Source organism: Harpia harpyja, chromosome 5, assembly GCF_026419915.1.
Source record: "Harpia harpyja isolate bHarHar1 chromosome 5, bHarHar1 primary haplotype, whole genome shotgun sequence".
Classification (NCBI taxonomy): Eukaryota; Metazoa; Chordata; class Aves; order Accipitriformes; family Accipitridae; genus Harpia; species Harpia harpyja.
This window is the reverse complement of record NC_068944.1, coordinates 78472394-78499172: the sequence shown is the minus strand read 5'-3', so window position 1 is coordinate 78499172 and position 26779 is coordinate 78472394. Positions and strand designations below refer to the sequence as shown.

General features: G+C 45.8%; 1 protein-coding gene across 11 annotated transcripts; it reads left to right on the top strand.

Annotated features, from left to right (window-relative positions):
- The first annotated feature begins 199 nt into the window (after nt 1-199).
- EEF1D (eukaryotic translation elongation factor 1 delta) lies at nt 200-26143 on the top strand. 11 transcript variants are annotated; one of them, XM_052787854.1, is made up of 10 exons: nt 8996-10269; nt 12960-13083; nt 13691-13723; nt 14934-15005; nt 21467-21529; nt 22747-22843; nt 23098-23201; nt 24106-24354; nt 25027-25221; nt 26046-26143. In XM_052787854.1, exons 1-10 carry the CDS (start codon nt 9011-9013, stop codon nt 26082-26084), a joined length of 2235 nt encoding a protein of 744 aa, XP_052643814.1. In that variant the 5' UTR covers nt 8996-9010; the 3' UTR covers nt 26085-26143. The 11 variants fall into 11 exon arrangements, with proteins under 11 accessions (XP_052643820.1, XP_052643821.1, XP_052643822.1 ...); XM_052787853.1 differs by having other exon boundaries at nt 21464-21529; XM_052787856.1 differs by lacking the exon at nt 13691-13723.
- Nucleotides 26144-26779: the final 636 nt, after the last annotated feature.

The following is a 26779-nucleotide window of genomic DNA, read 5'->3' as shown; positions in this document are numbered from 1 at the left end:
GGTTGTACCACTCTGAGAGAAGGGGGGGGGGAACGCGCTGCTCCGCTTCTCTCCCCCCCCCACCCCGCCCCGCCTTGCCCTGCTCGGCTGTTCCACCGCGGGGAGGGAGAAGGGGGGTGGGAAGGAAGGAGAGCCGCGGTCTGAATGCGGCGCGTTGTCTCCCTCCGCGCACACGTTTTCCGCCGCCCCCCCCCACGCCCCCGCCGCGCGTGGTGCGCGCCGCCCCCACAACCCCCCGCGCGCCGCGCGGCGTCTCCCTTTGCCTGGTGGAGGCCGAGCGGAGCGGAGCCGCCTGCGGCCTGCCCGGGCCCAGCGCTGCCGGTGAGTGCAGCCGTCCCCCTCGGCCCTGCTCCTCCCTTCCACCGGCTGGGCTCCCCGCTCCTTGAGCTCTTTCACACACACCCCCCCCCGTGGGCCTCGGGAATGGGAGTTTTGGGGGTCTCTAAGGTCCCCTCATAGCCCTGGGGAGGGGGGGGAGGGGGAGCCCCTCATGATCTGTGGAGTTTTTTCCTGCTCCGGGGTTGTGGGGGCTCCTCACGATCCGTGGGGTCCCTTTCTCCTGTCACAGTCTCCAGGAAGGAGGTTATGATCACTTTTCTGTTAGCTGTGGGGTCCTTTCCCGCTCATAGGGCAGGGGAAGGGGGTTTTGGGGGTACCTCACAGGGGCGGGAAGGGGGAATTTGTGGGGGACCCTCATGTGAGAGTCTGTTCCCCTATTAGAGTTTCAGAAGGGAGGTTGCGGGGTTCCCCCATCATCTGTGTGGTCCCTTCCTCTTTCCAACCTTGGGAATGGGGGTGGTCCCCCCCTAATTATCTGTGGGGTTCCTTCCTCCCCCCTCCAAGTCCTGAGGGAGAAGGCTTAGGGTGCCCTTGGTCTTTGGGATTACTTTTCCCCACTCAAAGTCCCAGGCAATAGCGGGGTGGCACACCCCCTGTGCCCCCCCCCAACCTCTTAGGTCCCTTTCCTCTTAACTGTTCTGGGAAGGGGGTTGTGGGAGCCCCCTCCCATTCCCTGTGGGGTCTTTTCTTCCCTCACACACCTAAAAAGGAAGATGCGGAGGGCCCCTTGTTATCTGGGAGATCCCATTTCTCCTCCCAGACTTAGGGAAGGGGGGTTGTAGAGTCTTCCTCTGTCTTGTGGGGTCTCTTCCCCTTCTCAGGCTCTAGGTAGGTGGTTGCAAGGGCACCCCGTTACGGGTGTAAGGGCTGGGTGGGCTGATGCTGGAGGTCTCCCTAAACCTGTGCACCTTTTGGGAGGGGGGCAGGTTCCTTCTCTTTTTGGGGTGCTGATTGTGGGGATACCCCTGCTATGTGGAGCCTCACCTTTTCAAGTCTGGGGGGATCAGTGCTATTCCTGCCCTGGTAGGGAGGGGTGTTTAGGGGACCCCCTGTCCCCAGCAGCTCCAAGTGCCTTGGGGGTTTGCTCTTCTTCCCATTCCCCAACTTGGCAAGGGTTTCTTGTCGAGTCACCTGCTGCAAAGGGAAACTCGAGCTGCTGCCCTGTCCTGGCACAGAGCAGCTGGCAGCTCTCTAACTGAAGCAGTGGGCTGATCCAGTTTGTGGCCCAGCACCCTTAGCTGCCTCTCCAAACTTGGTTTGGAGCTGGGAGCCCTGTCATGTCAGGCCTTGCCGTCGTCCTGCCCTTGCTCTGTGGGTGGACCTGGGCTCTGCTCATCTTGCCTCTCCCTCTCCATGTCGTGGTGTTCCCAACTCCTCCGTAACCTTGGTGGTGCCTCCGGCAGCCTGTCCTGCTCTTTCTGCTTTTTGTTTTTGTTTCAACGACAGCTCACTCGGGAGGGATCCATTTCAAAATTATATCTGGGGAATGGGCAGAGCCGGGGAGGAGCGGTTGTGTGGAGGCTGCCAGTGTGCTCTCTGGGGGTTTGTGGAGGATTACAGCGGTAGCTAAAGTTGCTGAGGCTGCTTTGGCCTGTCATTCCTCCCCTCCTCCCCTCCTGGTGTTCACCGAAATCAATATGGATTTGTTCTTTCACGTCTAGATCATTGATGTTTTGGAATTAATTGTAATCTGATGTTCACAATCCTGTCGTGCTCAGTATGGAGGAGAAAATAACTTTGCTTGGCTGTATAGTTGTAATTCTTTCCTCTCCTTTTCTAGGTGTGCCCTCTTTCTCCCTGACCTTGCAGGTATGCTTTTTTTCTCTTAACTGAAGCTGTGTTTTCAACTACTTTGCTTTTTCTTGTGAAGGTTACTGCTTTCCTGTCTTTCCCTACTGCTGATTTGCCATGTCCTTGATTATATCTTCATTACCAATTGGCAGCGTTGTTGCTTGGAGTGAAGAGTCGCGTTTTTAGGTGATCAAGGTTGGGAGTCATTGTTATTTCCCTGGCTAAAAGTTAGTGTGAAGCTTTGTATTATAGCAAAGGTGATGAAGGTGGTCCCGCTCCTGACTCTTGTGTCCTGCTGCTTTGAGCTGCCAGCTCTGCTGCTCATGAGTTGGGGGACAGCCAATTTAGGGAGTTAAACCAGCAGAAGAGCAATACTACACAAGCGTTAATATTTTCTTTTGCTTTAGCTGCCTGTATTGACTCAGTGCCAGCACCAGTGTTGAGGAGGGGGTGGATTTGCTCCCTTCAGCTGCAAGAGGCCATCAGACCCTCTGGTGTGAAATCAGTCTCAGTTCTTTTAATTCTGAATCACGAAAAAGAAAAAGCAGGAAGCAGGGCAGGGTTGATGCCTTTCCTTTGCTGTGGAGCAGGTAGGTACGGGGCAGCCGTGTCTTAACTGGTGCCTAAATTCCTAGCTGAACGGGCTCTTGCTTTTGTGCAGGACTGCAGCAGTAGCAGTTTTAGGAAGAGGAGAAGCATTTCCCTAGGAAGGCCTGGGCAGTGCAGATGTCTTGAGTGTGGTGTAGCCCAGATGCTGGTCTGAGGCTGTAGAAAGGAACAGCCTGGTGCCTGTGGACCTTCTTGCTCCTCTCTCTGCTCTGTCCCTGACATCAAATGGACCCTTTCTGGGTTTTCTGACATATATTTTTCTGGCTGCTGCTGGGATGAGTGTTCAGCAGCTTCTGGTGGGGAGGGTGGTGTGACATGCGATAGGACAGGAGCACTAAATATATAATCATGTTGGCTTGGTGAAAATCAGCTGTGCCAGGGCATGTAAGCAAATATGCAGATGGAGGATCGTGATGGAATCTCCTGTAGTGAGAACCTGTCAGTGTTGGGCTGGGGGAAGAGCGCCTGGTGTTGGCTTGATTGCTGCTTAGACCTGCAGAAATCAGGACTTTCCTGCCTAGCCTTTGGGGCTGTGTCCATGGGGTGGTTTGGGGGTCAAACCACAGCAACCTGTCCCGTGTCTCCATCATCCCATGTCCCCCGGTGCCACCTGATGCCCATTTTTTGATGTCTTTTCTGAAGAAGGGAGTTGGTCGAACTGTGACTGTAATCCTGCCCTCTTGGTTATGGCTTGCAGAAAGTAGCTGTCGCATCCCTCCAGAAATCAGTGACGGATGAGATCTGCTCTCACGCATCTGAAGAGACTTTTCAAGGCTATCAGGAATATTTTAAGCCACATTAAACTTAAATTATTTCTGGGAATGCTGCTTTCAAATCACAGTGCTGCCTGACTTGCTGTGCCTTGCTGGGAGCTGACAGGTCAGCCTGGCACACAGCTGAGGTTGAAATTGCCGTTCAGTTCCAGTGCAAGAAATTGTGCAGGGCCTGATGGAATTTAGGTCTCTGGGAGGCTGTGACAAACATATTTGTAACCTGACTCCCCCCAAAACCCCATGTTTATTTTATAGGCCTCTCAATTCAGGAGAAATGCAACTTTCTCATGGACAGAAAAGAAAGAGTGGCTTTCATTAAACCAATAAACAGAGTTGACTTAACTTTCTTTTTTTGGCCATAGCCTTAGGGTAATGTATTGTGCGCTTTTGTTTTACTGACTTTTTAAAAAGTAGACAGACTTAAGGGGATAATGCAGCCAAATAGCTGAAGTCCAAAGCTTATTTTGGGTTTACAGAACAACAATGGAGACCTTTTCATTGCCTATTTTTAACTTTTATGCATTTCCCTGCAGCGCTGGAAGTACAGCACGGATTTGTTCTGGCTTGAAATACCCAGGACGTGGTGACAAAACAACAGCAAGCTCAAAGCTCTGATTAAAAATTCTTCTTTCATGTTTTTGTAAGCCCTCTTTGATGGTCCATGGGAGGCCTAAACATTGACCTGTGATTTTTTTTGTTACTCAGGAGTATTTGACTATTTGGTGTCAATAAATACCAATAATAGCATTTGCCTTTCTGGTAGCTTTATGCTTTGTAAAACACCTGATAGATTGTCTGCACTGTCACTGGAAAAGCAAAATTGTCCTGGGTACACAGGAGCCGGTCTCTGCTGTGTGCAGTAAGAGCCCTTCTTACATTTTTCTAGTCCACTCACAGATTTGTGTTTCTTAAACACGTTTCATAAAGTTTGCTGTCTCTGTCTCAAACAATTTCTTTTTGTGCTAAAAAAATGCTAGTTAAATGAAAAACTGCTTCACTTCTGAAAAATGTTACTAGGCAGTGGATGAATGTGGTCTCAGGAGTGTTTTGAGGGAGAGACCTTCTGAGTGTAGCTGTGTTCACGTCACCTTGCTTCACTTTAAGCGCAGACTGATGGGTGTCTAATTCAGCTCTAGTTTCTGTTCTCTGATTTTTGCCAGTGGAAAGGGGTCATGAAACTATAGCATGTTCTTTTAATTATAAAACTTTTCTGTTTGAGGAGGTGAAGTGAGCAGTTGAGAATACCAGGCGGAAAGCATTGAAACAACTGCACAGGCTGTGGTTTGGTGCGGTGGTAAATCTTAGTTGCTTCAGACCTGACTGCGAGCAGCATGGCGTACGGTGCAGGCTCTTAAGAAGTCCAAGTCAGTTTAAATTTCTTCCAAAACCTTTGAAGAGGTAAGTTTGTCCCTCCAGACTTTGTCAGATCAGGTATACTCCCTTCAATCATTGTATTGTTCTTTGGCAGACTTGGCTGAAGTAGGATTGTGAGCTCTTATCTTGTCTGGAGTAAATTTATATGCTGGGAGAACTGGTAGTGCTCTGGTCTGGTATAAAGGGCTCATCTCATCAGGCTGTCTGCACCAGCTCAGGCGATGGTTTGTGTAATTAAAATCCTTGTATATGCCTTTTCCCAGGTTCCTCTGGGAAAACTTAGGAGCACAGAAGAGAAGTGACTTTTTTTTTTTTTCAATTTTTGCTTGTGTTTGTAGACTTTACTTCATTGAAAATCTGGTCTTTAGCGTAACTAAACCTAAGGTTTGGCCCCTCATGGAAACAAATAGGTGCTGCAAGTATCTTTGACTTGTTTTTGGAAAATTATATTGCCACTTGTTGTGGTAAATTCCCTTTATGAAGATTTTCCCTGGTAATAATCTTTGTAAAAACAACACTTGAATGCCTGTGAGCCAGATTTGATGGGGAACATTTGTGGTCACTTTGGCTTTGGGGTTTGTGTTACTTCCTTGCAGAAATAACCTTTTTACATATAATGTGGAATTGGTGACATGAGAAGCTGTGTCTTATCAGGCTTCATAGGTGTAGCCTCATAGGTACAGATCTGTGTAAGTCTTAAATTCTACTACAAGCTTTCACATGTCATGTTGATGCTTTTCCTGAAAAATTAGTAGGCTGAGCATTGGTGCTAGTTTTTTATTTCTATCTCGTTCATAGAATGTTGTACAGATCGCTAACTTCGGTAGAAATAACTACAATCATGTTGAATTCATTATTTGACATTATAATTGTTACATTTTCAGAATTCTTTAAAGTATTTGCTATTGGTGATTAGTTACCTGAAGCTGGGGGACCTGAGCTTCACTTTTGCACCACCTGACAGTGTTGATGTGGCAGGTTGGGAGCCTTTCTGGCTGGTTCCCTGTTGTGATGGGTAGATCCTTTTGGATATGTATATCTTTATGGGTTGTTATTTAAAACCAAAAGTAACTGAGTGTCTGTGGGGTTGGTTCATGAAGATAATGTAGTTCTGGAGAGTAAACCAGCTGCAAGTTTAATTAAATGTGTTATGTATGGGGGGAGGTAACTATATGATAATACATTTGGCTTTTGTCATTCTTTGTCCTTGCTGACTAGCTGCTGCATGTCTAGAACTTGAAACTTTCTCTAACTTTATCTTTTCTCTTAATGCTATCATAGGAGCTAAAAAAGTAAGTACTCTCTAGTTGTCGTGTGGTTTTTGCACTTTCTACTTTCTGGAAAATCAGGGGAATATAGGCTCTGATCTGATACTTCTTTCTGGACAGATTATTGCACAGTTATCTGATTTCCACTGGAAATAAGTGTACCTTTATAGGCTCTTTTATTAAATTCAGCTGTGTCTCACTTTGATTCAAGACAGTTCTTTGATTTGAGAGAACCCCCTAATAATTGGAGTCCTCAATAATGCACCTTACCCTTGAGATGAGCGTCCTGGGGGCTGCAACTCCAGTGCTTGATGCTGTTTGCTTAAGGACTTGAGCAAAATCACCTATAATTAAGAAAACAAACAAACCCCAAATTTTAGTTTTGTTTTTGTCAAATGGTCATGCCCTTTCTATATGGAATGTTAATGGCTGTAATGCAAATTAAATATTTAAAAGTGTGACAGTTTGAGCTGTGTTGAGTCACGTTCGAGTTTCTTGTTACACCCATGAGAGATTCTTCCTGAAATAGTTTAAGTTGTAACCTCTGAGTATAACAACATCTGCATTGGGTTAATGAATTATTCTCAATAAAGGATCTACTTGAAGGCTATAGACTATGATTTTTCCTTGGGATAACTCAAATGAATGTGAATGTAGAGCCAAGCAGAGCATATCGGGCAAATGCAGAAATCTGATGTTCTCTTTAGGAGTCCTTATAGACCTAAGTAACCTAAAAATTCAAACATATTGTCCTACCCATGCAGTTTCAGTTATGCATTTTGCTTTCCCCACGGATTTTGTGCTGGCAGGTTACTGCACTAGATCCGGATGGCTGCTATTGTAGAACATCTGCACTACAAAGCAGGGCCTTTGTGCACAACACACTTACTTTGCATCATTTCATCCTTTTCCAGTCTGCCAATTGACTGAAATCCAGGCATTGCTCTAGCAGACTTTGCCTCCTCTTGATGTTACCCTCCAAGAATCCCGTTTAAATCGACGTCTCCTGTAAAGATGATTTTTTTAAGGGATATGCTTTTGCTACTTAAGAATATAAAAATATCTACAATTATTTGTCCAGCAGCTGAAATGATCAGGAGTATGAGGCTGCCTTGATGATTTTTTTTTTCTTTATCGCAGGAACATATCCTTGTACCTCAAAGTAACTTGTGCAGGCACTTTAGCAGCACTGGCATGGCTTCAGTCTGCATGACATCTGTGATGTCATTTTTCACTGCTTGATGATAATGCCGTGGAAGCTGTAGTAACAGCTTATCCTGAGGAGCAAACCCAAGTTACTGCTTGCTTGTAGCATTGCTCCTACCTTGCAGTGTGTGTGCTTCCAGCTGGGCTGTTTTTGATGTTGATGGTAACAAGTAGATTAATGTTTATTCAAAGCACTGGTTTGTTTCTAGCTGTCTGTAGTAAGAAGTGTTTTATTGCTCCATAGCTGGTGTAAAATGCAAGAGAAGAGCATAAAGTAAAATGAAGACTTCAAAATAAGTTTCAGTTTAGGGGGTTTTTAAATGCTTTTTTAGCTGTATCACAGTGTTTTCAGCAGCTGGTGGAGGAGCAGTTTTACAACTCCAGTAAGAAAAAGCAAGATCTACTTTTGCTTTTCCTGGTAATTTTTATAATGGAAATACAGTATGACATTACTTTAATATTTTAAACTATATAAATTTAAATTGAAAGCTTAAAAAGGCGAAAGTGTTTACTTGTAATAATAGCTTATTGGTTTTACTGGTCTGTCAGGCCCCGGACTTGGGGCTTGTAAAATCTTCCAGGAACAGTTGGAACTGCAAGCCATTGACTGAAGTCTGGAGGATATTTCAGCTGTAAGTGACTTTCATTTGGCAACCTGTCACAGTTAAATTTGTAGCTATAAAACTTGCAGCTCTCGGTAGCTAGGGAGAGAGCTGGCTTACAGGTACTTCATTTTGGACCTTTTTTTTTTTAACTCTAGGGATCTGACCATGTAGTGTTTGGCGAAGAGGTGGTTACCTACTCATTAGATATTTGAGCAGTACAGTAAATTTTGTACTTGGAAAGGTATTTCCTATACCACTTCCAATAATCTACACATACTAGGAGCTGTTTGATTTTTTTTTTTTCTGCTTGATTTTTTTTTCTGTAGTAAAGTATGACTAGGGCAGGAAAGCACAAAGTAGATGCAATATTCTTCATTTCAACAGAAGATTTTTTTTTGGTAAATTAAATTAATCATGAGATCTCTAGCTCTTGATCAGTTTTAATTTGCCAGCAGCTGGGGTTTTAAACCAAAACTGAGTCATAGTTTTTCAGTCAGCTCCCTCTGCTGGCTTTCTAGTAGCAAAACATGTGTAAGTGTAAAGATACTCAAGAATTGGGACATCTTTTTTTAGCCTGTCTTCCTAAATCTGTGCCTAGTTGGGAATACCTAACAAGTAATTCAGGGCTAATCTACTAACTTGGAAAAATATCGTCTACATTACCAGGGATTTGAACAAAACTTTGTTGTTTTTTCCTGCCAGTTGTCTTCAAAAGTGAGGTGCTTTCAGCCAGTGCCTTTATTTTTAAATAGTAGTGTGCAGAATAGTTGTCAGAACAACAGAAGTGTTTTAGGAGGAAGGTTATTTTGACATCAGAAACTGGACGTGTTTAGGCAGTTTAATTTCTTGGAATTAAAATTTGTAACAAAGGAAGAATCGAACTAAATGCTTAGGCTCTTTGACGTGAATAATAATGGCATGATAGCTTGTGACACTCTTGTATTACTTAAGAAATTACTAAAGTCTGATGCATGCCCTTGCTTTATTTAGTTTTGCTGCAACTACATTGTTATGCTTATCTTTTAATGCTGCCACTCTTTGGAAGATGAGGACAAGGAAGCCTCCCTGCCCAGTAGAAAAAGTGTGGGTAGACAAGCACAAATATGATGAAGCAGAGAGACTGCATTATGAAAGAGAAGCGATGCTAGCTGCTGCGGCCCCGGAGGAGTGCCAGGAGGTAGAGGCTGTAAATGGAGTCTGCAATGATGACTCTGTTGAAAGTGAGTTCAAGGGAGACCTGAAGAGAGCAAGGAATGGAAAGAAACAAAGGAAACGGAAGCGTTCTCCAAAACCCAAAAATGTGACCTCCAAGTTAGACTCTATTCTGACTGGTTTGTTAGCTGACCATGTGTGGTTTGACAAGCCTTTGTATGATCATGCCGAGAACGTGTACAGAAAAAAAATAGTGGATTGTCAGAGCCAGGAGGCACCTGAGGCTGCAGTAACTGCTGAGCAGTCCCCTTTAGTGGCCAGGTCAAAAGCTGTCCAAGATGTTCCGAAGCCAAGGATGCTTTCAGCAGCCCTGCCCTGCTTCCATGGTAGTCTGTCTGCGTGTCACCATGTTGTTCAGGATGTCTGGGTCAACAAGTTTGACTTTGATAAGGCTGAGGAGGTGTTTGTTGAAAAATCTCAATTCTTTGTTCCTCCAAATGTCCTAACCATCCCATCTGCGTGGTCAAACGCTGGCAACATTGGGCTGAGAACGCCGGATGAGGGCTATGCTACAGCCCTGCCTACTCCTGCTACACCAAGCTTAGCTCCAGAGACCGTTGCTGATTCTGCTGCTTCCTTCGTTACCAGTTTGCCTGACTCTGTACACCAGACGGTAAATGGTAAGCCGCAGATTTCAAGCTTGCAGGCCCTCATGTCAGAGGTGTGGTTAGAGAAACCCCTCTATGATGATGCTGAGAAGAGCTTCTACGAGAACATGTTTGATGGTCATCCATCAGGCAAAGTCAGGCAGCAGCAACGTGGCTGCCCCGAAGCATTGAACCACCACCACGAGGACAGGAAGAACCACAGTGTTGGAAAGCAAACGGGCGTCAAACAAGTGGAGATCGCCACCGACTCTCTGCTTCCCCGTGATGCTGAGCAACCTCCACCTACCCGCTTTTTTCTGCATGAGGACAGCGAAACTGTGTGGCTTAATAAGCCGACATATGACAGTGCTGAGTCACGATACTATGCAGCCGAGACTCTGAAAATGTCGAGAACGGGAGAGAGTACGGGGATGCAGGAACCCGCAGTAGTAAAACCCTCCCAACCAGCTGCTTACGCTTCAAGCGTACCTGCGCCAGAAACGAAGTAGGAGAAGTTTATTCTGGGGTAACACTCACACATGCAAAACTGCCGGGTCAGGATTGAGCTGAAAGAATTTGCATGTGTAGAAGACGGGCGTCCTTTGTGTCTGCAGGACCGAGCGTGCATGCCGCTGTAGGGAGATGCTGCTCCTGAGCCAGGGAGCCTGTTTGTGGGCAGGGGAACTGGGGGAAACTCCTTCAGGGAACCCCCTTCTCCTGATGAATACTGGTGGCTAAAGGTAGTATTTGTGTGGTGCCAGAGGTTAAGCATTTAAAGTCAGGGCTGGTAAGCAAGCTAAGGTTTGACCCCTTCTTTACATGGGGGGGAACCTGAGGCCATGCCCCTTTCCGTATTCCTATTACGTACAAAATGTCATAAAAGTGGGAAGTTGGAGAGAGTAATCACATGGTTTAAACAGGCCTTCTGAGGTGGCAGAAAATGCAGTGTTTCGTCTCTGAATTTGCGAAGTTAAAATGGTGGCTATTTGCTGTGTATTTCTGTTAAAATGCCACAAGCTCCTTCAGAGAAGCAGTTATCCCCAATTCTCCCGCAGAGCATGTAGGCTAGTCGTTGAGCTCCATGTGAGAGGTGACTACATTTGAGCATCACTACCAGTATCCAGCTTGAAGAAGGCTTGGGGATGACAGTGAAATACAATTTAGGGCATCAGTCTAGTGGGAGCACATGCTGTATTTGTTTCATTGACGGAGGAGGTTGTTAGACTATTCAGTCTGGAAGCTGCTGTTAATTTTGGGACAGGGCTAGCTGGATTGCAGTTCGTTTGATGTGCATGTATGTAGCTGGGCAGGAAGATTTAATTCTCAGATTGTAGATGACCTTCATAGTTTAAAGTGCAGTTATAAAACAGCTTACAGCCAGAAACGTTTAAAGACTTCCTTTTAAAGTTCTGAATGAGGTGCAGTATGATACTGTGCTTTCTGTGTTAAATACGTGCTTTTACATGTGGCTGGCTGAACCCTGAAGTCTGCTGCACAGATGGCTGTAATGCCCTGGGAGCCTGTCTGAAGGCCAGTGCTTAGATGTTACTTTGCAGTGCTAGGATACAGACTGATGCTCTTGGAAAAAAGGCTCTTGGAGCTTCAGTCCTTACTTCTGATCCTTGAGTTTGTTAGGATTTGTTGTAAAGGTTCTAAGATCCTTACATCAAGTGATATAGGGGGTTACAGACAAGGTTTAGAGCACACATGCCTTTCACCCTGTTCTATTTGGGATAATTTTCTCTTTAGTTGGACAGAACTAGATATTTGGTCATGCCTTTCTCCTTTCCCCAGGGAAGTCCATGTGCCATTGTAAAATAATGTGGCATAAGTTTTTCTGTAACTGGGATTCTCTATTAATAATACTGGTTGGCAGCTCAAGCAGGGTCTTGGAGATTTGAGTGCTGGGAATGGCTTCGGTGTAGAGGACCTGTATGGTACGGTGGCCTCTGGTCTCTTCTGAATGTGTAGGTGAGAAGGGTGCTTGTTTTACAAAAAAGGCTTCCGTGGAAGTGTTTTACTGGAGAGCTTGCGGGGTTTTGAGCTGATAACGAAAGGGTTTGCGGGTTGCTATTATTTGCTCTCTCCGTGTTGTGTGGTGGAACCCGGTAATGGTGTGGTTTTGTTGTGATGCTCTATCTCTGCTCTCACCACCTCCTCAAACTGATGTTGGCTCTGTAGCTGTCCTCTGGCTTGAAATAAGGGCACAGCCTCTTCTACTGTTGCAAGGGCTCCATCATTTGCCTTCAAGTTAAGAAATTAAACAACCTTTGGAAGCTGCTGCACTGAAGAAAAATAACACCATTTCGCAGCAGTGTTAGGATGTTTTATGCTGTTCCTCTGTGTAGTGATAAGCGTCTGTCCCTTGCAAGTGTTGCATTGCTGATGATCTTAATTTCTAAACAGTTGCAGCAGCTTCCAAAAGGGCATGTGTGCAGTTACCTGTGGTGCTGTTGTAAATTGTGTGTGTATCTGGATTCCTGGAGGCTGGTCGCTGTCGGTGTCAGGCGGTGTGCTGCGCTGGGCTGTTCCTTACCTGGAGGATTCGGTGGTGCACCTAGTGAAGCATGGCGTGACCAGATAGAGACATGTACTAGCCTAAGACAGCCAACAGTTGCTGTCAACGCAGTTGAGTTGTGTTCGAGGAAGACTGAAATGCGTTTAAATTTGAGAGCTGTAGTGTCAGGAGTTGCCTGTCACATACAGAGTGCTCCCTTGTTGGCACGCTGTAGTGTGGCACGTGCTGCTTGAAGCTGCGTGTTCTTCGGTCTTTTTGGTTTCACTGTGGCCAGGCATCCTAAGAATTAAAAGCATTATTCCCTTTCTGATTTTCATACACAAGACATCTTTCTTAGCAGCAGATTCCCATGTGTCTACCATGATCCAGAAAATCCTGCTCTGAAAGCTGTTTTGTGGAAAAAGGTACAGATCAGCTGATTTATTCTGTCCCCACTTGGTGTTCTGTCACTAAATGCAGGTCAGGCCAGGCAGACAGGTGGGTGATTAGACTGCCCTGCTTTCTTAATAGGATCCTGTTTACTTAAAGCTTTCCACTGGTGGGGAAACGGCCAAGCAGAGACCTGCAGGCACAGCTCTATGGGGGAAGAAAATGCTCTTCTGACAAGCTCACTGCAAGCTGCTAACCTTAAGTACTTTTAGGAACTCATTTTGGTTTTTTTTGTTTCCTTTCTGCAGAAAAATGGCAGTCGACTACTTTTTGCATGAGAAGATCTGGTTTGAGAAATACAAGTATGACGATGCTGAGAGAAGATACTATGAGCAGATGAACGGGCCAGTTAGCAGCTCTTCACACCAGCAGGTAGGTAATCCTTGTTCTCTGATGGGGTTTAACAGAGTGCTGGAGCTTTAAGAGCTAGTACAGAGCAGGCAAAAGGACACAATCCACCTGGATGTGCACTTTTGTATTATTTCCACTCTTGATGCTGCTTTTTCCAAGTGTGACAGTCTTCTCTGGAGCTCTCTAAGCCTCCCCCTAGTTATAACCCCTTTTGTCTTTGGAAAGACCATCTTCTGTGGCCTGTGAAGAATTTCTCCCAGTGTACCAGGAGATCAGATGCCCTTGCGACAACAGGCGGACCAGTTATAGGTTGCAGCAGCTACTCTTAATCTTTTCAGGCTGCTATGGCAGGGCACGGGTGCTAGCTGTGATCTGATGGGTGCACAGCTTGAGCTGTAAGCCCCGAGAGCTGTGGTTCTGTTGACTGGGCTGGGCGGTATGCTGGGCAAAGAATTGACCTGTCCCCTTCAGCAAGGGAAAAGGCGGTTTTGCTGCCATTTTGTAGCAACTAAGCTTTCCTTGGCAAGGGATATAATGGGTATATAAGGCATGATGTTTGAAGAGAGGCACCATGGCTGCAAAAACCACAGAATTATGTTCCTTTCTTTGTACCCCCTGAAATATTCAGTGTGCTCCTACAGAAGACTGCATCACAGTACTGGTGAGTTGGGGGAAGCATTGTGCTGCTGCAGCACAGCTGAGCTGAAGTAGTTCAAGCTTAAATATTAGCCCAAAATTATTACTGTTTAAAGGTACAGAGCTATCGTAACCTCTTCCTGCTATGTAAAGAGCTGTTAACTGCTTATGCATTTGGTTGATTATGTAGAAAGCTGCTTAGAGTTCTAAATGGCTGTCTTGCAAGTGTTTAAGGGGAAGCTTTTTGCTTAAGGAATAGCTTCTAGGCACACTGTCCATTCCTGTTGCCCATGCTAGTATAGAGGTGGCACAGCACCTAGGACACCTGCATAAAAATTAGAAGCTATAGATAAGCGCTTAAAGTAGATGTTAAACTGCGAACCTCTGCAGTGCTCTTAGAAGAACAGTTAGACTATTTCATGCCACGTAAGGAGCTTCCAGTGAAGAAGTTCTGCCTTTGAGAGGTGGTGGGAAGGCTCTGGGGGAGATTCTGCAACAGTTTATCAACCACTTCTCTGCTGAGGAAAACGATCCATGCTCCTTAAAGCCTTCCTGCAACCTGGAAGTGGTATCCACGTGAATGTGTCCAGGCTATTGCTCTTCTATGGTCTATTTGACATGGGGTTTTGGGCTTGTGGGTGGTTTCATGTCTCTCATCTTCCTTGGAGGGGGTTGCAGTCTGGAAGAGGCAAGGAGTGAATGGATCATGGAAACTGAATTTGTGCCCTGCGAAGGGAATCTTCAAATCCAGGCTAAGGCATGGCAGCAGGAGCATGGGGGAAAAAACCACTTTTACTGCCATACTCTGGGTCATACCTCTCTGGATAGAAGACTTCAGTTAGGGCTGTCACTTCTTGCCTGAATACAGTGACAGGTAATACTACAAATAAAGGGCTGCCTAACGATAGATCTGTAAGGAGTACTGAAGCGAATCCAAGCCTCTGCCTGGCTGGCAGCTGTCCAAACCGTTCAGGGTAACAATAGAGAATTTAAAAGCTCTTGACTGGATGATCTTCTGGACACGTGGCCTGATGTGACCAGGGATTGCAGTCGGTGCTGCTTGATTTAGAACCAATCCTTCTTGCAGCTAATTTTGCAATACTTGCTGAATCATTGGAAGGAACCCTCCCCGACTATGACCCCCCCCCCTTTTTTTTTTTTAACTTCCCTGACCAGTTTCCAATGTTTCATATTTTTTAAAAAAAAAATCTTGGTTCTTTCTGCACTGTTTGCAGGAGAACGGAGCCAGCACGATCCTACGCGACATTGCCAGAGCCAGGGAGAATATCCAGAAATCGCTGGCCGGAGTGAGTACCCAAGCTCTCTCACCAGCTGGCTACCCGCAACCATTTTTAGCTGTGGTGCATCTCACAGAACTCCGTTGTGACCACTTCATAGATTGTGTGGCTTCTTATTTTTAAGTTAGAGGAGAAGACTAAGGTGTGCAGCGCTGTGTACTACCAGCATAGCTCCATCCAATCAAGAGCACCGTTACTACTAGAGTGCATGCTGCTTACCTGCTTGCTAGCCTGCAGTGCTTTTTAAAACTAACTGGATTTGCGTTAAAATTCTTCAACTGTGCATTTCTTTTTTCTCCTGGTGGAATGTTCCAACAAGTCTTATCTAACAAGTTAGGAGTCACTGTTAAAATAACCTTGCTGGATAGCAAAGCACCAAGCTGCCAGCGGGAGTATGTATGTCTCTCTTGGGGTATGCTGAGCTGCCACCTTCTCTTTCCTGTTTTGCTTTCAGTTAGGGTATGTGCAAAAAAATGGTATCTTCCATCTGCTGCACCTAGGGAATTCAGCTTGGCTACTAGCTCTAAGTCTGCACCATCCTGTACAAGTTCAGTAACATCCTTTCTGGAGGTGTTTTTGTGCTGATATGTACAGACAGCACTGTTAAAACTCTTTAACTTTTAAAGAGGAAGCTGAGATCTTAAATTAATGAGCGGACTGGTTTCATGGGTGAAGAAAATTCACAAAATACAGCCTCAATTTCTTACCTCTGGAGTGGGACTGCTACACACCTGCACATATCTTCCATCTGAGGGTATCCATCCTTTATCTATATTGATTTGGCCTCATAACTCCCTCTTAGGGTATTTGGCAACCTCAGTTTCTAGCTAGATCAGTACAATAACAGGGAATCGAGCCTTTCTCAAGGGGAATATTTCATATTCCTCCTTAACATAAGCAGAAAGGACCCATACATGTAAGGTGAATGTGAAGAAGAAGTTAGGCTAATTGCTTTCCCCATGGTGGTCTCACTGTGCCTGTTGAACTCAACAGTACAAAAGCAGCTTCTGCCACCAGCCGCTCATGTGAGTGATCCAAGATGCTCAGTACTGCAGTAGAAATGTGGAATTGGATGCAGGAAGAATGGGGCAAATTTGACAAAAGAATGGTGGGAAAGGATTAAATTTGCTTTGGTTAGATCCAGTAGCCCTGAATACAGCATGGGAATCAATGGAAAGTTGGAACATCTTAGTAATATTAAAAACAAACCAAAACATGTTAGGGAAGAAAATACTTGGAAGTTTTCTAATGCTAGTTATTTCAGCCAACAGCATAGAGAATATTTCCCTGAACTGGCTCATTTAAGTTCTGATCTGAAATAATGTGTTTGGGCTTTCAGTAGAGATTATCAGCCCCTGTCAAAGACTTTTAGTTTGGACTTCAGTAAGGCAAATATGCGGGGAAATGAGCCCCCATCCCAGACAGGCTTGGAGAACTTTTTGCACAGTGTTAAATGCCTTTGGAAAGACCTTTTCAAACTGGGCAAGGTCTAGCATCAGCTGCTTCCTCCAAGACCTGCCTCCTTCAGGATCAGAGGCTGGATGTGGTGAGTAGGGACAGGAAACCTAAATAAAAATCACCTGGCAGTGCTGCTGGTTTGCCCTGAAGGCATATTCTCATTTTGCAGAATTGTCTGTGGTTTGCCAAAGATGAGGAGTTTCTTGCCCTGGCCTGTGACTCCTGTTAGCTTCTTTGTGTGAGAAGCATGTAAGTTTGGATTGTCCAGGTCCTGTCATGGGGAAGATTGGGAGAACTGGCAAAGCACCAGACCAAAGCCAGAACAGAAATTTGAGAATATGAAGTCCTTTGCACCCCTATGGCACTTTTTGGGGTTAGCGCTGAATACAATTCATCTGCTGATTTTTTTTTTTTTTTTCTTGCTGTGAAGAAATCTTGGCGGGCTTGAGGATTTAAGGTCAGGACTTAGCCATAGGGCCTTAAAACTGGAATCTGGGGCATCACAAAAAGTGGACTGGGACTCTCCATTGAAGGCTTGAAGGAAAAGCATTGTGTTACTGTGTGACTCTGTTAGGGGGAGGATTGCGCACCCTAATCTGCGTTGCGGTCAGGGGCACTCCATAATTTATCTAACCTAGAGCTGCCACTTTGCTCCCGAAATACACAGTGGCTTGGACAAGCAGAGCACATGGCAACAGTGAACTCCTCCTCCTTTCTGTTTTGTAATCCCGTTTAACTGATCGTGCCTTAGCCCGGCTTGTACCATATCCCAGAGAGCTCACCTTTCCAGTTTTTCCACACATTGCTACATCTCTGTCCTGGAACCTGACGTGGTGAACCATGGTCAGATCTTCTGCATTCGTGTGTGGGTTAGAAAGACTTGAGCTGCTGAGAAACAAGTCTGAAACATCAGCTTTTGTAGCTTCATTTCTGAAGGATCATCATTAGTCTTGGACAGCCATGGCATAAAGCAGGCTTGACTTTAGAACATGCTTAAACTTTGTTTTTATGTTTCAGAAAGCCAAATTTGTACTGTCTGATCTACAGAACAATAGTGAAGCATGTTTTTACAGTCAGGATTTAGTCTTTCCTTCCACCTGAACATGCAGAGGAGTTATTGTCAGGAGTCTAAAGAGGGAGCAAGTGAAGAGTTGGCTCTTATAAGATGGGAAGATGGAAGATCAGTGTGTCTCTTCTGCTGTGAAATTCAGCCAAGGCTGATTTCAGATCTGCTTCAGCTGGATAGTGGTGTTCTGAAATGTGTGAATGAGCATTAGAAGGGTAGAGGCAGTGGTTTGTACCTCCCAAAGGAGGGTACAAAGCTCTGATGCTGGAAACATTTGTTTGCACATACCTTTCATCCCGCTTTGCATGGTCATCTCTGCTTTAAACAATCTCTCCAGTTGACATCTGCCTGATCGCTAATGCTTTCCTAGATGTAAAGTTGTTAACATGTGCAGTACTGCAGCTGGTGGCACTGAGACCACAGGTGGTGAGAGATCTTACAGCTGGGGACCTGAGACATGGAAATGATTGACTTGCCTGAGATCATAAGCAAGTCCAACAGCGGGTGATTGAACTCTCACTTCCTACACTCTCCCTGGGGGCTGTAATGAAAGGGATGTCATTGGGTAGGTGGCTGGTGTGGGAGTCTGAAGCTCTGTTATTCCCTTCTCTACCCAAGCTCCCTCTTACAAAGCGTCTGTATTAGTCCGTTTCCTGCGTGTGGGTTTCAAAGAAGAAAAGCTCCCAGAAAACCTCTGATCTTGCTGAAGTGTTCGGAGGCCACATTCAGAAACACATCTGTGTGCAGGGAATGGTCACACCTTCTGTAGGAAACCAGCCAGGATGCATCCTGCTGGTCTTAGGCAGCGGAAAGCCTCTTCTAGTTCTTCAGCATCATTTCCCCACAGTTCAGTTTTGTGTATCTGACCATGGCTAAACTTTCCATGTTCCCAGAGCTCAGGTAGACCGACCTGAAGGGAAGGGTGTTGTATCTCTGCATGTGTGAAATAAGTTTATTTTTAGGATGAAGCTGTGAGTGCTTTGTGAGCTCTAGACTGGAAAACCTACACATCAGATCTGTAACAGCGCTTGTAAAATCTGCGTGCTGTTCTTTGTATCTGGTTAACTCAAATTAAGGGAAAACGGTTGATACCTCCAGATGCTTCCTGTAGTAAGGGAAGTGCCAGCTTTCCAGCTGTGTCCGTTAGTTAGGCCTGATATACCAAGGGAAGAGTTCTTAGCTGTAGTTTTCCAGACAGATTTCTTTCAGCTGATATGTAAAAACGTAACCTTGGCCAACTTTTTCTTCATTAGTCAGTGTTCTCGTCTCTGATTTTTTTTTTTTAAGGTATGTTTTAGAGAGTCAAACTATAGAGAGGGCCAGATGTTGAAAGCACTTTGGGGCTGAGGCTAGGTTCTATTTTCTACCCTTTGTAAGCAAGAAGTCCCAGGGGTTTAATTTGCTTAGATGATTAACTTTATATGCAGTCCTTGGTATGGTTCCAGGCTTGCTGAGTGCTTCTGCTATGCAAAATACTTTGAATAGGTTGCAGCACAGGTCAGTGTATCACTAATGTGGGTTCAGCACAAAAACTGTGGCTTAAGCTTAGAAAAAACAAAGGTTTTAAGAGCTCCATCTGTGAGACAATGCGCAGGAAGTGACTAAACTGATGCTCTGGAACTCCCCACCTTTGGAATTTTGAATTACTGTCCTTGATAAAATTCACAAACACTGTGTCAAGCTTCCTCTTGGCATAGTTGAGACAGAAGAGGAAATGGTGCTTGGCTGTGCAGAGGAAAAAACACACTGTAGGTAGTGTGTAGCTTAGGTTGGTGACCACATCTCTAAAAGCTTGAAAAATCCTTACCTTGGAGGAAAGCCCACAGTCTCATAAAGGCAACTTTTCCACAATTTTTGAAAGTGTGGCTTGACCACCTGCCAGAATTGAGAACTTGGTTCAGCGTTGTGCCTCTTATACTGTGCTTTACACAGGTTACAGGTTCCCAAACGATGGCTGGCCTGGTTTGTGAAGACCTTTAATCTCTTGTTTGCTTGAGCTTGGGGCAGGCAACCCTTCTCTTCTTGCCAGCAAGAGATGGCTGTGCTCAGGCTCACCCTGCCCTGGGGTTGCCCAGGACTAACAAGTAATGTCTGAATTGCACAGGGTGTTGATTTAAATGCTGTGTGCCATGTCTGTGAGCACTGTGAGCCCCTGCCTTGTTGTAAACCTTTCTTTTAAACAGGTGTGAAAAATACAGCATGGAGGAGCAAGTGAATCTGGGTTTAAGATTAGCTTAGCACATGTAATATGCTGAATCTGTTTGGCCAGGTGCATAACGCTGAACTATGCACATGAATTTTGTGGGTATTGCTGGCAAAGGAAGGGTGCAAAGGGAAGGAATTTGTGCATTGTAGAGCTCTGCCTTGCTCTGTGCAATTCCCTGGGTACTACACAAAGCTTTACAAACAGCACTTGACAGCATATACAGCTAGATTTGTATCCTGGTATTTTCTACTACTCAAAAGGTCTGTTGAAATAACAAAATGTCATTTTTCCATGCTCTTCCATGTTGAGAACAGCTTCATGCAGAGCAAAGTATTTCAAAGTCCTCTCACCTCGCTCTTGCAAGCCATAGCTACAGCCTTTTTGGGGAAAATGACCGTGATTTTCTCAAACTCTTCCCCTAAATGACATAACCACACAAGGCTGGCAGGTTCTTCTTGAGCTGGAGGCCTCCTGCCAAGCTGTAGATGTTTTTCGTGCAGGACTACAGGGAGGAGCAGTGCTGACCTATTCTGTGTGCGAGTCCAGGATGGCAGCTGGTGAGCGTGAAGGTAGATGGTACTGCCTCAATTTAGATTTCTCATCTTTGAGGGGTTATTACTAACAGGGAGGAGAAATGTGGAGGCACAGCTGGCTTCTGTGGCAAATGCTTCCACTAAACCTGAGAGCCAGGGTTTAAAAGCAGGCTGTTCTGCAGCACCGAATAGGCATAACCATCTTGCAGCGTCTTGAATGTCCATGGTCGTGCACAGGATAGCCAGTTGTCAGGGCGAGCGCAGAGCCTGCTGAAACACCTCAGCATTTGGCTTGAAAATGTGACTAGGGCTTCAAACTGCCAAATACCTGTGGTGCTTGCTGCTTAGCTGAATCAGCAGGCTGCTTATGGAAAAAAACCCAGCTGTGCATGTCTTTGCAGGTGACGCAGCTCCTGTGTTTGATCTTGAGTCAAAGCAAGAAGCGCTTTTTCAAGGAGCAGGGGTGGATGTGACTATTGCCAGAATTCACTTTTTCACTGAATTAACTTAGACCTTGGCCCTGATGATGTAACTAGAACAGGAAGAGGTCAGGCAACGAGTTCATCGGAGCTTTAATTTTTGTCCTTGGTGCATAAGGCTAAGGGCTAGCCTGGTGTGATTAGCCCATTGTGGCTAGCAGCCTCTGTTCTTGGTGGTGCATGTGAGGATGGAAGCCCATGCAGGGGTCTCATCAAATTGTTAGTGCAGATGGGTGGTGTGTTGCTTTACTCCTCTCTAGGAGAGATGCATTAGTGGTAATTGCGGACTTACTAAGAGTCTTGGTAACTTCATGTGTGTTTCTGCATCTGTCAGGTATTAGATTTTATCTAATGACAGGAGAACCAGCTGAGACTGTGGTGTGTGCCACAGTAATGCATGCACCTGCTTCACCTCTGATTTTACAGATGGGGAGATGACTGAGACCATGCTCTAGACATCTCAGTCTAGTTTTGCCACCCAGCTGCGTGACCTTTCTGCTGGCACTGAGATGTTTAACAAGAAGATGGCAGAGTTCATGGATAAATGTTTCTGTGCAGGCTTTGTTCAGTGTGTAGTTGGTGTGAGGCTGTATCTCGTTGCTTGACGATTTGTCCTGCATGTGGATCTGCTTCCTGCACTTGAACTGCCTCTTCCAGCATGAGTGAAATCCTTTTCTATCTTCCGTTTTGAACCAAACGTCCCCCAAACCTTTTGCCCTTTGCAGCAGAAGACAGTTCGTAGTAAAGAAGCTCCTTCTGCCCGTCACAAGAGGCAGTCAGGCCGCTCAACTGTAAGTCACCTGCGCATGGATGGATCTGGTTGTGTGATTTGAGAGGACGTTGTAGGGCAAGGACGGCCCTGCCTCGGAGAGATGGACTAAGTTCTCCTTCCTTATGATGAGAAGCATTTGTCCTTTGGCACGTGCTCGTAGCTCACCCTATGTCATAGGATCTTCTACCAGGGCATTTAGGTCTCCCAGCTTGGTGTCGGGGGACTGCAGATCTGCACTCACGTTCCTGAGCCTGCATCTACTGCAAAGGCTGCGTCGGAGACTGAGTTCATGGTGCTTTTGACCTCTGGCCCCTGCCCCTTTTTGGGTGGGTGGAGAAGGGTCTCTTTGACCTTCCTGCTAGGAGCAGCTCACACAGTTCCATGTGTCTCCCGGGCTGGGCATCCTGAGACCTGCTTTCTATGTGCCCCATATTCCTCTCTGTTCATCTTAACCCCCGTATTCCCCGCTCTTCATCTTAAGTGACTGCTGAGACCTCAGACGCATGTCAACTGCAGCCAAGAACCATGTTATAATTATATGCAGGGTGCACTTTAGAGAGTATAAATTACTTCCTCTATTGTTGTATTCAATTATAAATGACACAAAGCAAAGCGCGAAGGCCTGTTACTTTCTTTCCCTTTGCTGATTTGAATTTATAGATAAGGGTCTCCTTAAAAATAATGAAAGCTCTTTTTTTGCTGTTAAATACTTTTGAAGCTGGCTCAGTATAATTGCTCCCTCAGGATGTGTTAAAGTAGGTTTAAGTTGTTTTGAGAGGAATTAAAGGCTGGACCGGGGAAGGTGGGAGTATAGAAGTGCCGGGATCTCTTTCCAGCTTTCACAGTGACTCGCTGTGTGACGTTAGGCGAGTCACTTCTGTGCTCTGTGCCTCAATTTTGTCTGTAAGACAAGACCAGCTGCCCCATTTAAGGGGTTTAGTGTGAAACTTTCAAAACTTTTTGTGTGTTTAGTGGCAGTCTGTGATCTGAGACTGCAAAGAATGACTTTATCCTTTGCTCATCAGTGCCCACTGAAATTTCTTCAGACATGTTCCATGCTTCATTCTATAAGGCTAGTATATTCTTTTTATAAAGCCTTTAGAGAAAATGTCCTTGTTCTTAGATTAGCTCTAAATTTTCTTCTTCCCTGAAGGCATGACTCTGCTTTGCTTCACTGAACCACTGAGTTTGGGACTAGGTCGACAGATTGATTCATCTCGGTTTTCCTTGTTGCAGAGTGCAAGCACAACCTCTTCTGGGCCTGCTGGTGACCAAAATGAACTCCTTTCCAGAATTTCTCACCTGGAGGTAGAAAATCAAAACCTTCGCAGTGGTAAGTAGGAGAATCTTCTGGCATGAAAGCAAAACTGGATGGGGTCCTGCTTCTGTGGGGTGTATCCCTTACAGACTTTGTCGCCAGGTGAGCACATGCCAGTGTCTTGATCAGAGCTTTGCAGGCTTCCCTCTGACTGAGGCAACTGGTGATTTTAAAGCTCCCTTTGAGCAGAAGCAAATTTGTCCTGACTTGAGAGCTGATGCAGGGCCTACAAGATAAGGTTCTTTCCCCCTCTCCTCCTCTCCTCGCAGTTGTTGCAGACCTTCAGATGGCCATCTTCAAGTTGGAAAGCCGCCTGAATGCTCTGGAAAAGTCATCTACCTCCCACCAGCCCTCGCCAGTTCCTCCAACCCAGGTGAGCCTTGACAAAGTGCTGTTCTTGAATGCTTCATAGTCACAAAGTGCCAAGCTACTTCGGAGGTCTCCTGGCTGTCTGCTGAGGATGGAGAGATGCTCATAGTTAAGATGAGTTTGCAGCTTTTTCAGCAGTTTTGGCAGCTGCCTCATCATCTTTCCTGAATAGTACATGTAGAGAGGAGTGTTCTGCCCTAAAACCAGCAAAGAAGCCACGTTAAAGATTTCAGCTAGGGAGAACTGGTGGAGATCTATGCAAGTTGGAGTTAAGATGTACTTGATTAGCATTTAGCCCATGGTGCTGTGAGTTTCTTAGCACATATCAAATAAAATGCCACTTCGTTACAATAGATAAGCCGAATTGGTGACACTTTTTTTAACAAATGTCCCATATAAGAATGTATTCAATTTAATTTAAGAGAAAGCTCTGTGGGAGCTGAATGCATGACACCGATTTGATCGATTCTTGTCGTAGCTTGGAAGACGTGTTACCGGTGGTGCTGGTGGTCTCTGCAGTAAGCCTACAGAGTGCATAGGCCCCTCTTCATGCTAGGGGAAGACGCTTGGTTGCATTCCCAACTGCTGTCCCACTCAGACTCTTATGGTATAGATATCCTGAGCCCTTAGGAGAAGGATCAGCTCTTGGGTACATGGTGTTTTTTGCTCTAGGAATGAAGTATGGCCATGCTGGGCCAGTTCAAAGGTCCAGCTGGTCAAATGTCCTATTTTGATGGCCAATAGCTGATTCTTCACACAAATCACGTGGTGTGAGCCATGTTCACTGTTGTGAGCAATGCAGACTTTTGTTCCTGAGCTTCTCTTGAGTGCTGCTCTGATTCAACTTCAGGTTAATCTTCTCCCCTTTTTCCTTTATGCAAACTTGAATGCATGTCACCCCAATGAAGAAAGTGGAACCATTCAGTGTTCCCTCCAAGAAAGTGGAGCTCCCATCTGCTTCACCGGCAAAGAAAGCCGAGCCAGCTGCTGCAGAAGAAGATGATGATGATGACATTGACCTTTTTGGTAGTGATGATGAAGAGGAAGACCAAGAGGCTGCCAAAGTCCGGGAGGAGAGACTGCGTCAGTACGCGGAGAAGAAGGCCAAGAAACCCGGTCTTATTGCCAAGTCTTCTATCCTTCTGGATGTGAAGCCAGTGAGTAACTGAAGTGGGGGAGCTCCCGACTGAGGCTGTATGTCTTGTGCTGCAGGAGGCTGTAAATCATCTCACTTGCACATCTGGGTGGACTGGTGAAGATAGGACCTGCAGATTTCCAAACAAGGGGTCGGAGTGAGGTGGGATATTGCAGCTGGGATCTGTAGCCCTTGCGCTGCTGCCCTGCTCCTTGCACTGTGGCAAGTGCAGGCTGTAATCTGAGGTTCCCCTGACCAGGACTAGCCCTTTTCTTTGAAGAAAGGACAGATAATAATGTCCTGAAGATGGGAATAAACCTGTCTTTGTCAAATTGTCATGGTAGAACAAAAAACTCTGGGCTGCGGGTAGTGCTCAGAGATGCCCTTGGTAACAATCACTTTAAAGTGAGCACTCTAAAGTGGTTGTGTTGCTGCAGGAAGAATCCCCCTTGTATGTGCAGTGCCTGTAGGTAGAATCGAAACAACATGCTGTGCGGCATTGCTGCAAAGTCAGATTTAGCTTGGCTTGACCCATCAGCTAATTCTGGTGAAAATAGTAGCCAAGAAAGGGTGGCCTGGATCAGCTGAAAGGTACTGAGAAGGAGTAGTGTTGAATTTTAAGTCACTGGGTACCTCTTGGGGCTAATGGTGATCTCTAGAAAAACACTAAAGTTCATACTTCATGCTTTTGCAGTGGGATGATGAGACTGACATGGCAAAGATGGAGGAGTGCGTTCGGTCCATCCACATGGATGGGTTGGTGTGGGGAGCCTCCAAGCTGGTCCCAGTAGGCTATGGCATTAAGAAGCTCCAAATCCAGTGTGTAGTGGAAGATGACAAAGTTGGGACAGACATCCTGGAGGAGGAGATCACCAAGTTTGAAGACTATGTAAGTCTTTCGGCGAGCTGTGTAATGCTGGGTGGTGCCTGACCCACAGGGTCATTTGTAACTAATGTTCCTTTGCAGATTTTGGCAAACTTGGATTTTTAAAAGAAAACCGCATGGAATTGATGGTGTTTGCCTGCTGAGACACTTGAATATTTTAATTTTTTTTTTTTTTTTAAAGGCTGGCTGATCCAGATACCTCGCACACATTTTTAGAGCCATTTTGCAGGCTCTTGCTGCTCATCCAGCTCCCACTGACTGTTACTTTGGGGAACCCCTGCTTTTACACTGCTCTGGGCAGCACCAGAGCAGACACGCAGTGTTTAACCTTGGTGGCTGGGGCTGGAGGAGATGTCTCCATCCCCATCCTTCCTCCTTCCATGGAAATGGTAGCAGGAGCTCCAGCCCTGTGCCAGGTGATACGCAGGCTCAGTAACGCTCCCAGTCTTGCTGTTGGGAGAGCAGCAGGCCAGATAACCTGCTTTTATTGTTCTTCTTTGCCTACTCTTTTGCTTATATTTAGGGTAAATCAGGAACTTTAATGTTGCTAGAAACTCTTAGTATCATGTTCTTCGTAGGCTGGACTGTCTAAAGATTTGTGCTGTAACTAGCACAGCACAATGTCCTGTCGTGAGGAACGTTAATACGTCCTTAAAGGTCATCTTACCACAGCCGGGGAGCTGGCCTAAGAGACCTGGGCCATGCTTGATCTGTTTGAGTATCGCTAGTGCATGCTGTGAAGAAATCCCCGATGCGAGTGCTTTCTTCATGGTGAATGTCTGAAAGCACCTTGGTGACCTTTAGCTGCTGCTTTTGTTCTCTTTCAGGTGCAGAGCGTTGATATTGCTGCTTTCAACAAGATCTAGAAGCAAAACTGTATCCCCTCTGAAACTGTTAATTAATAAAGATCAAGACTGAGAGTGCAGATTGGATGATGTTTTTCTCTGCCAAGTGCAACTTCTCCAGAGTGATTTGTTGTGAGACTTTGGGATATTTCCCTTCCTTGTTCCCTTCATAAAAGGAAAGGCCTTGAGACAGGGGTGACCTGCATTTCTGGGTTGGAATTGAAGGTCTGGGTGGCATCCTGTCTGAGTAGCCTGTGCTAAGGGTGTTTGCCATCACCTTTCCCAAGGTAGAGACCCCAGTCAGTCTCTACAAAAAAAAAACAAAACAAAACAAAAAAAACCCCAGGATGAATCACTGGGAAGCATCCAGAAATTGCAGGTTTGGGGCTGAATTTCTTCCCCCTTTTTCCCTTGCTGCTCTTGATGTCCTGCACAGGTCATTTCAGCTGATCATTTGGTTCGTTAGGAGCCAGGCCTGTTCTGAGCGTGGTCTGTGGAAAGGGGGAGGTGGCATTTCTAACTGTAGGCACACGTGGTCTGTCGCAGTGCCAGAGCCTGAGCTCCGGGCTCGAGTCCCACAGGGCCAACACTGAGCGAACGGGAAGCGCCCCGGGGTTGTGCTACAAGCACTGGACGAAGCCGCAGCAGCGCCCGGCCTGGGCAGTACGCAGCAGCCGAACGACGATGACTCCAGCACCAGCTTTCGTGGCTGCGCG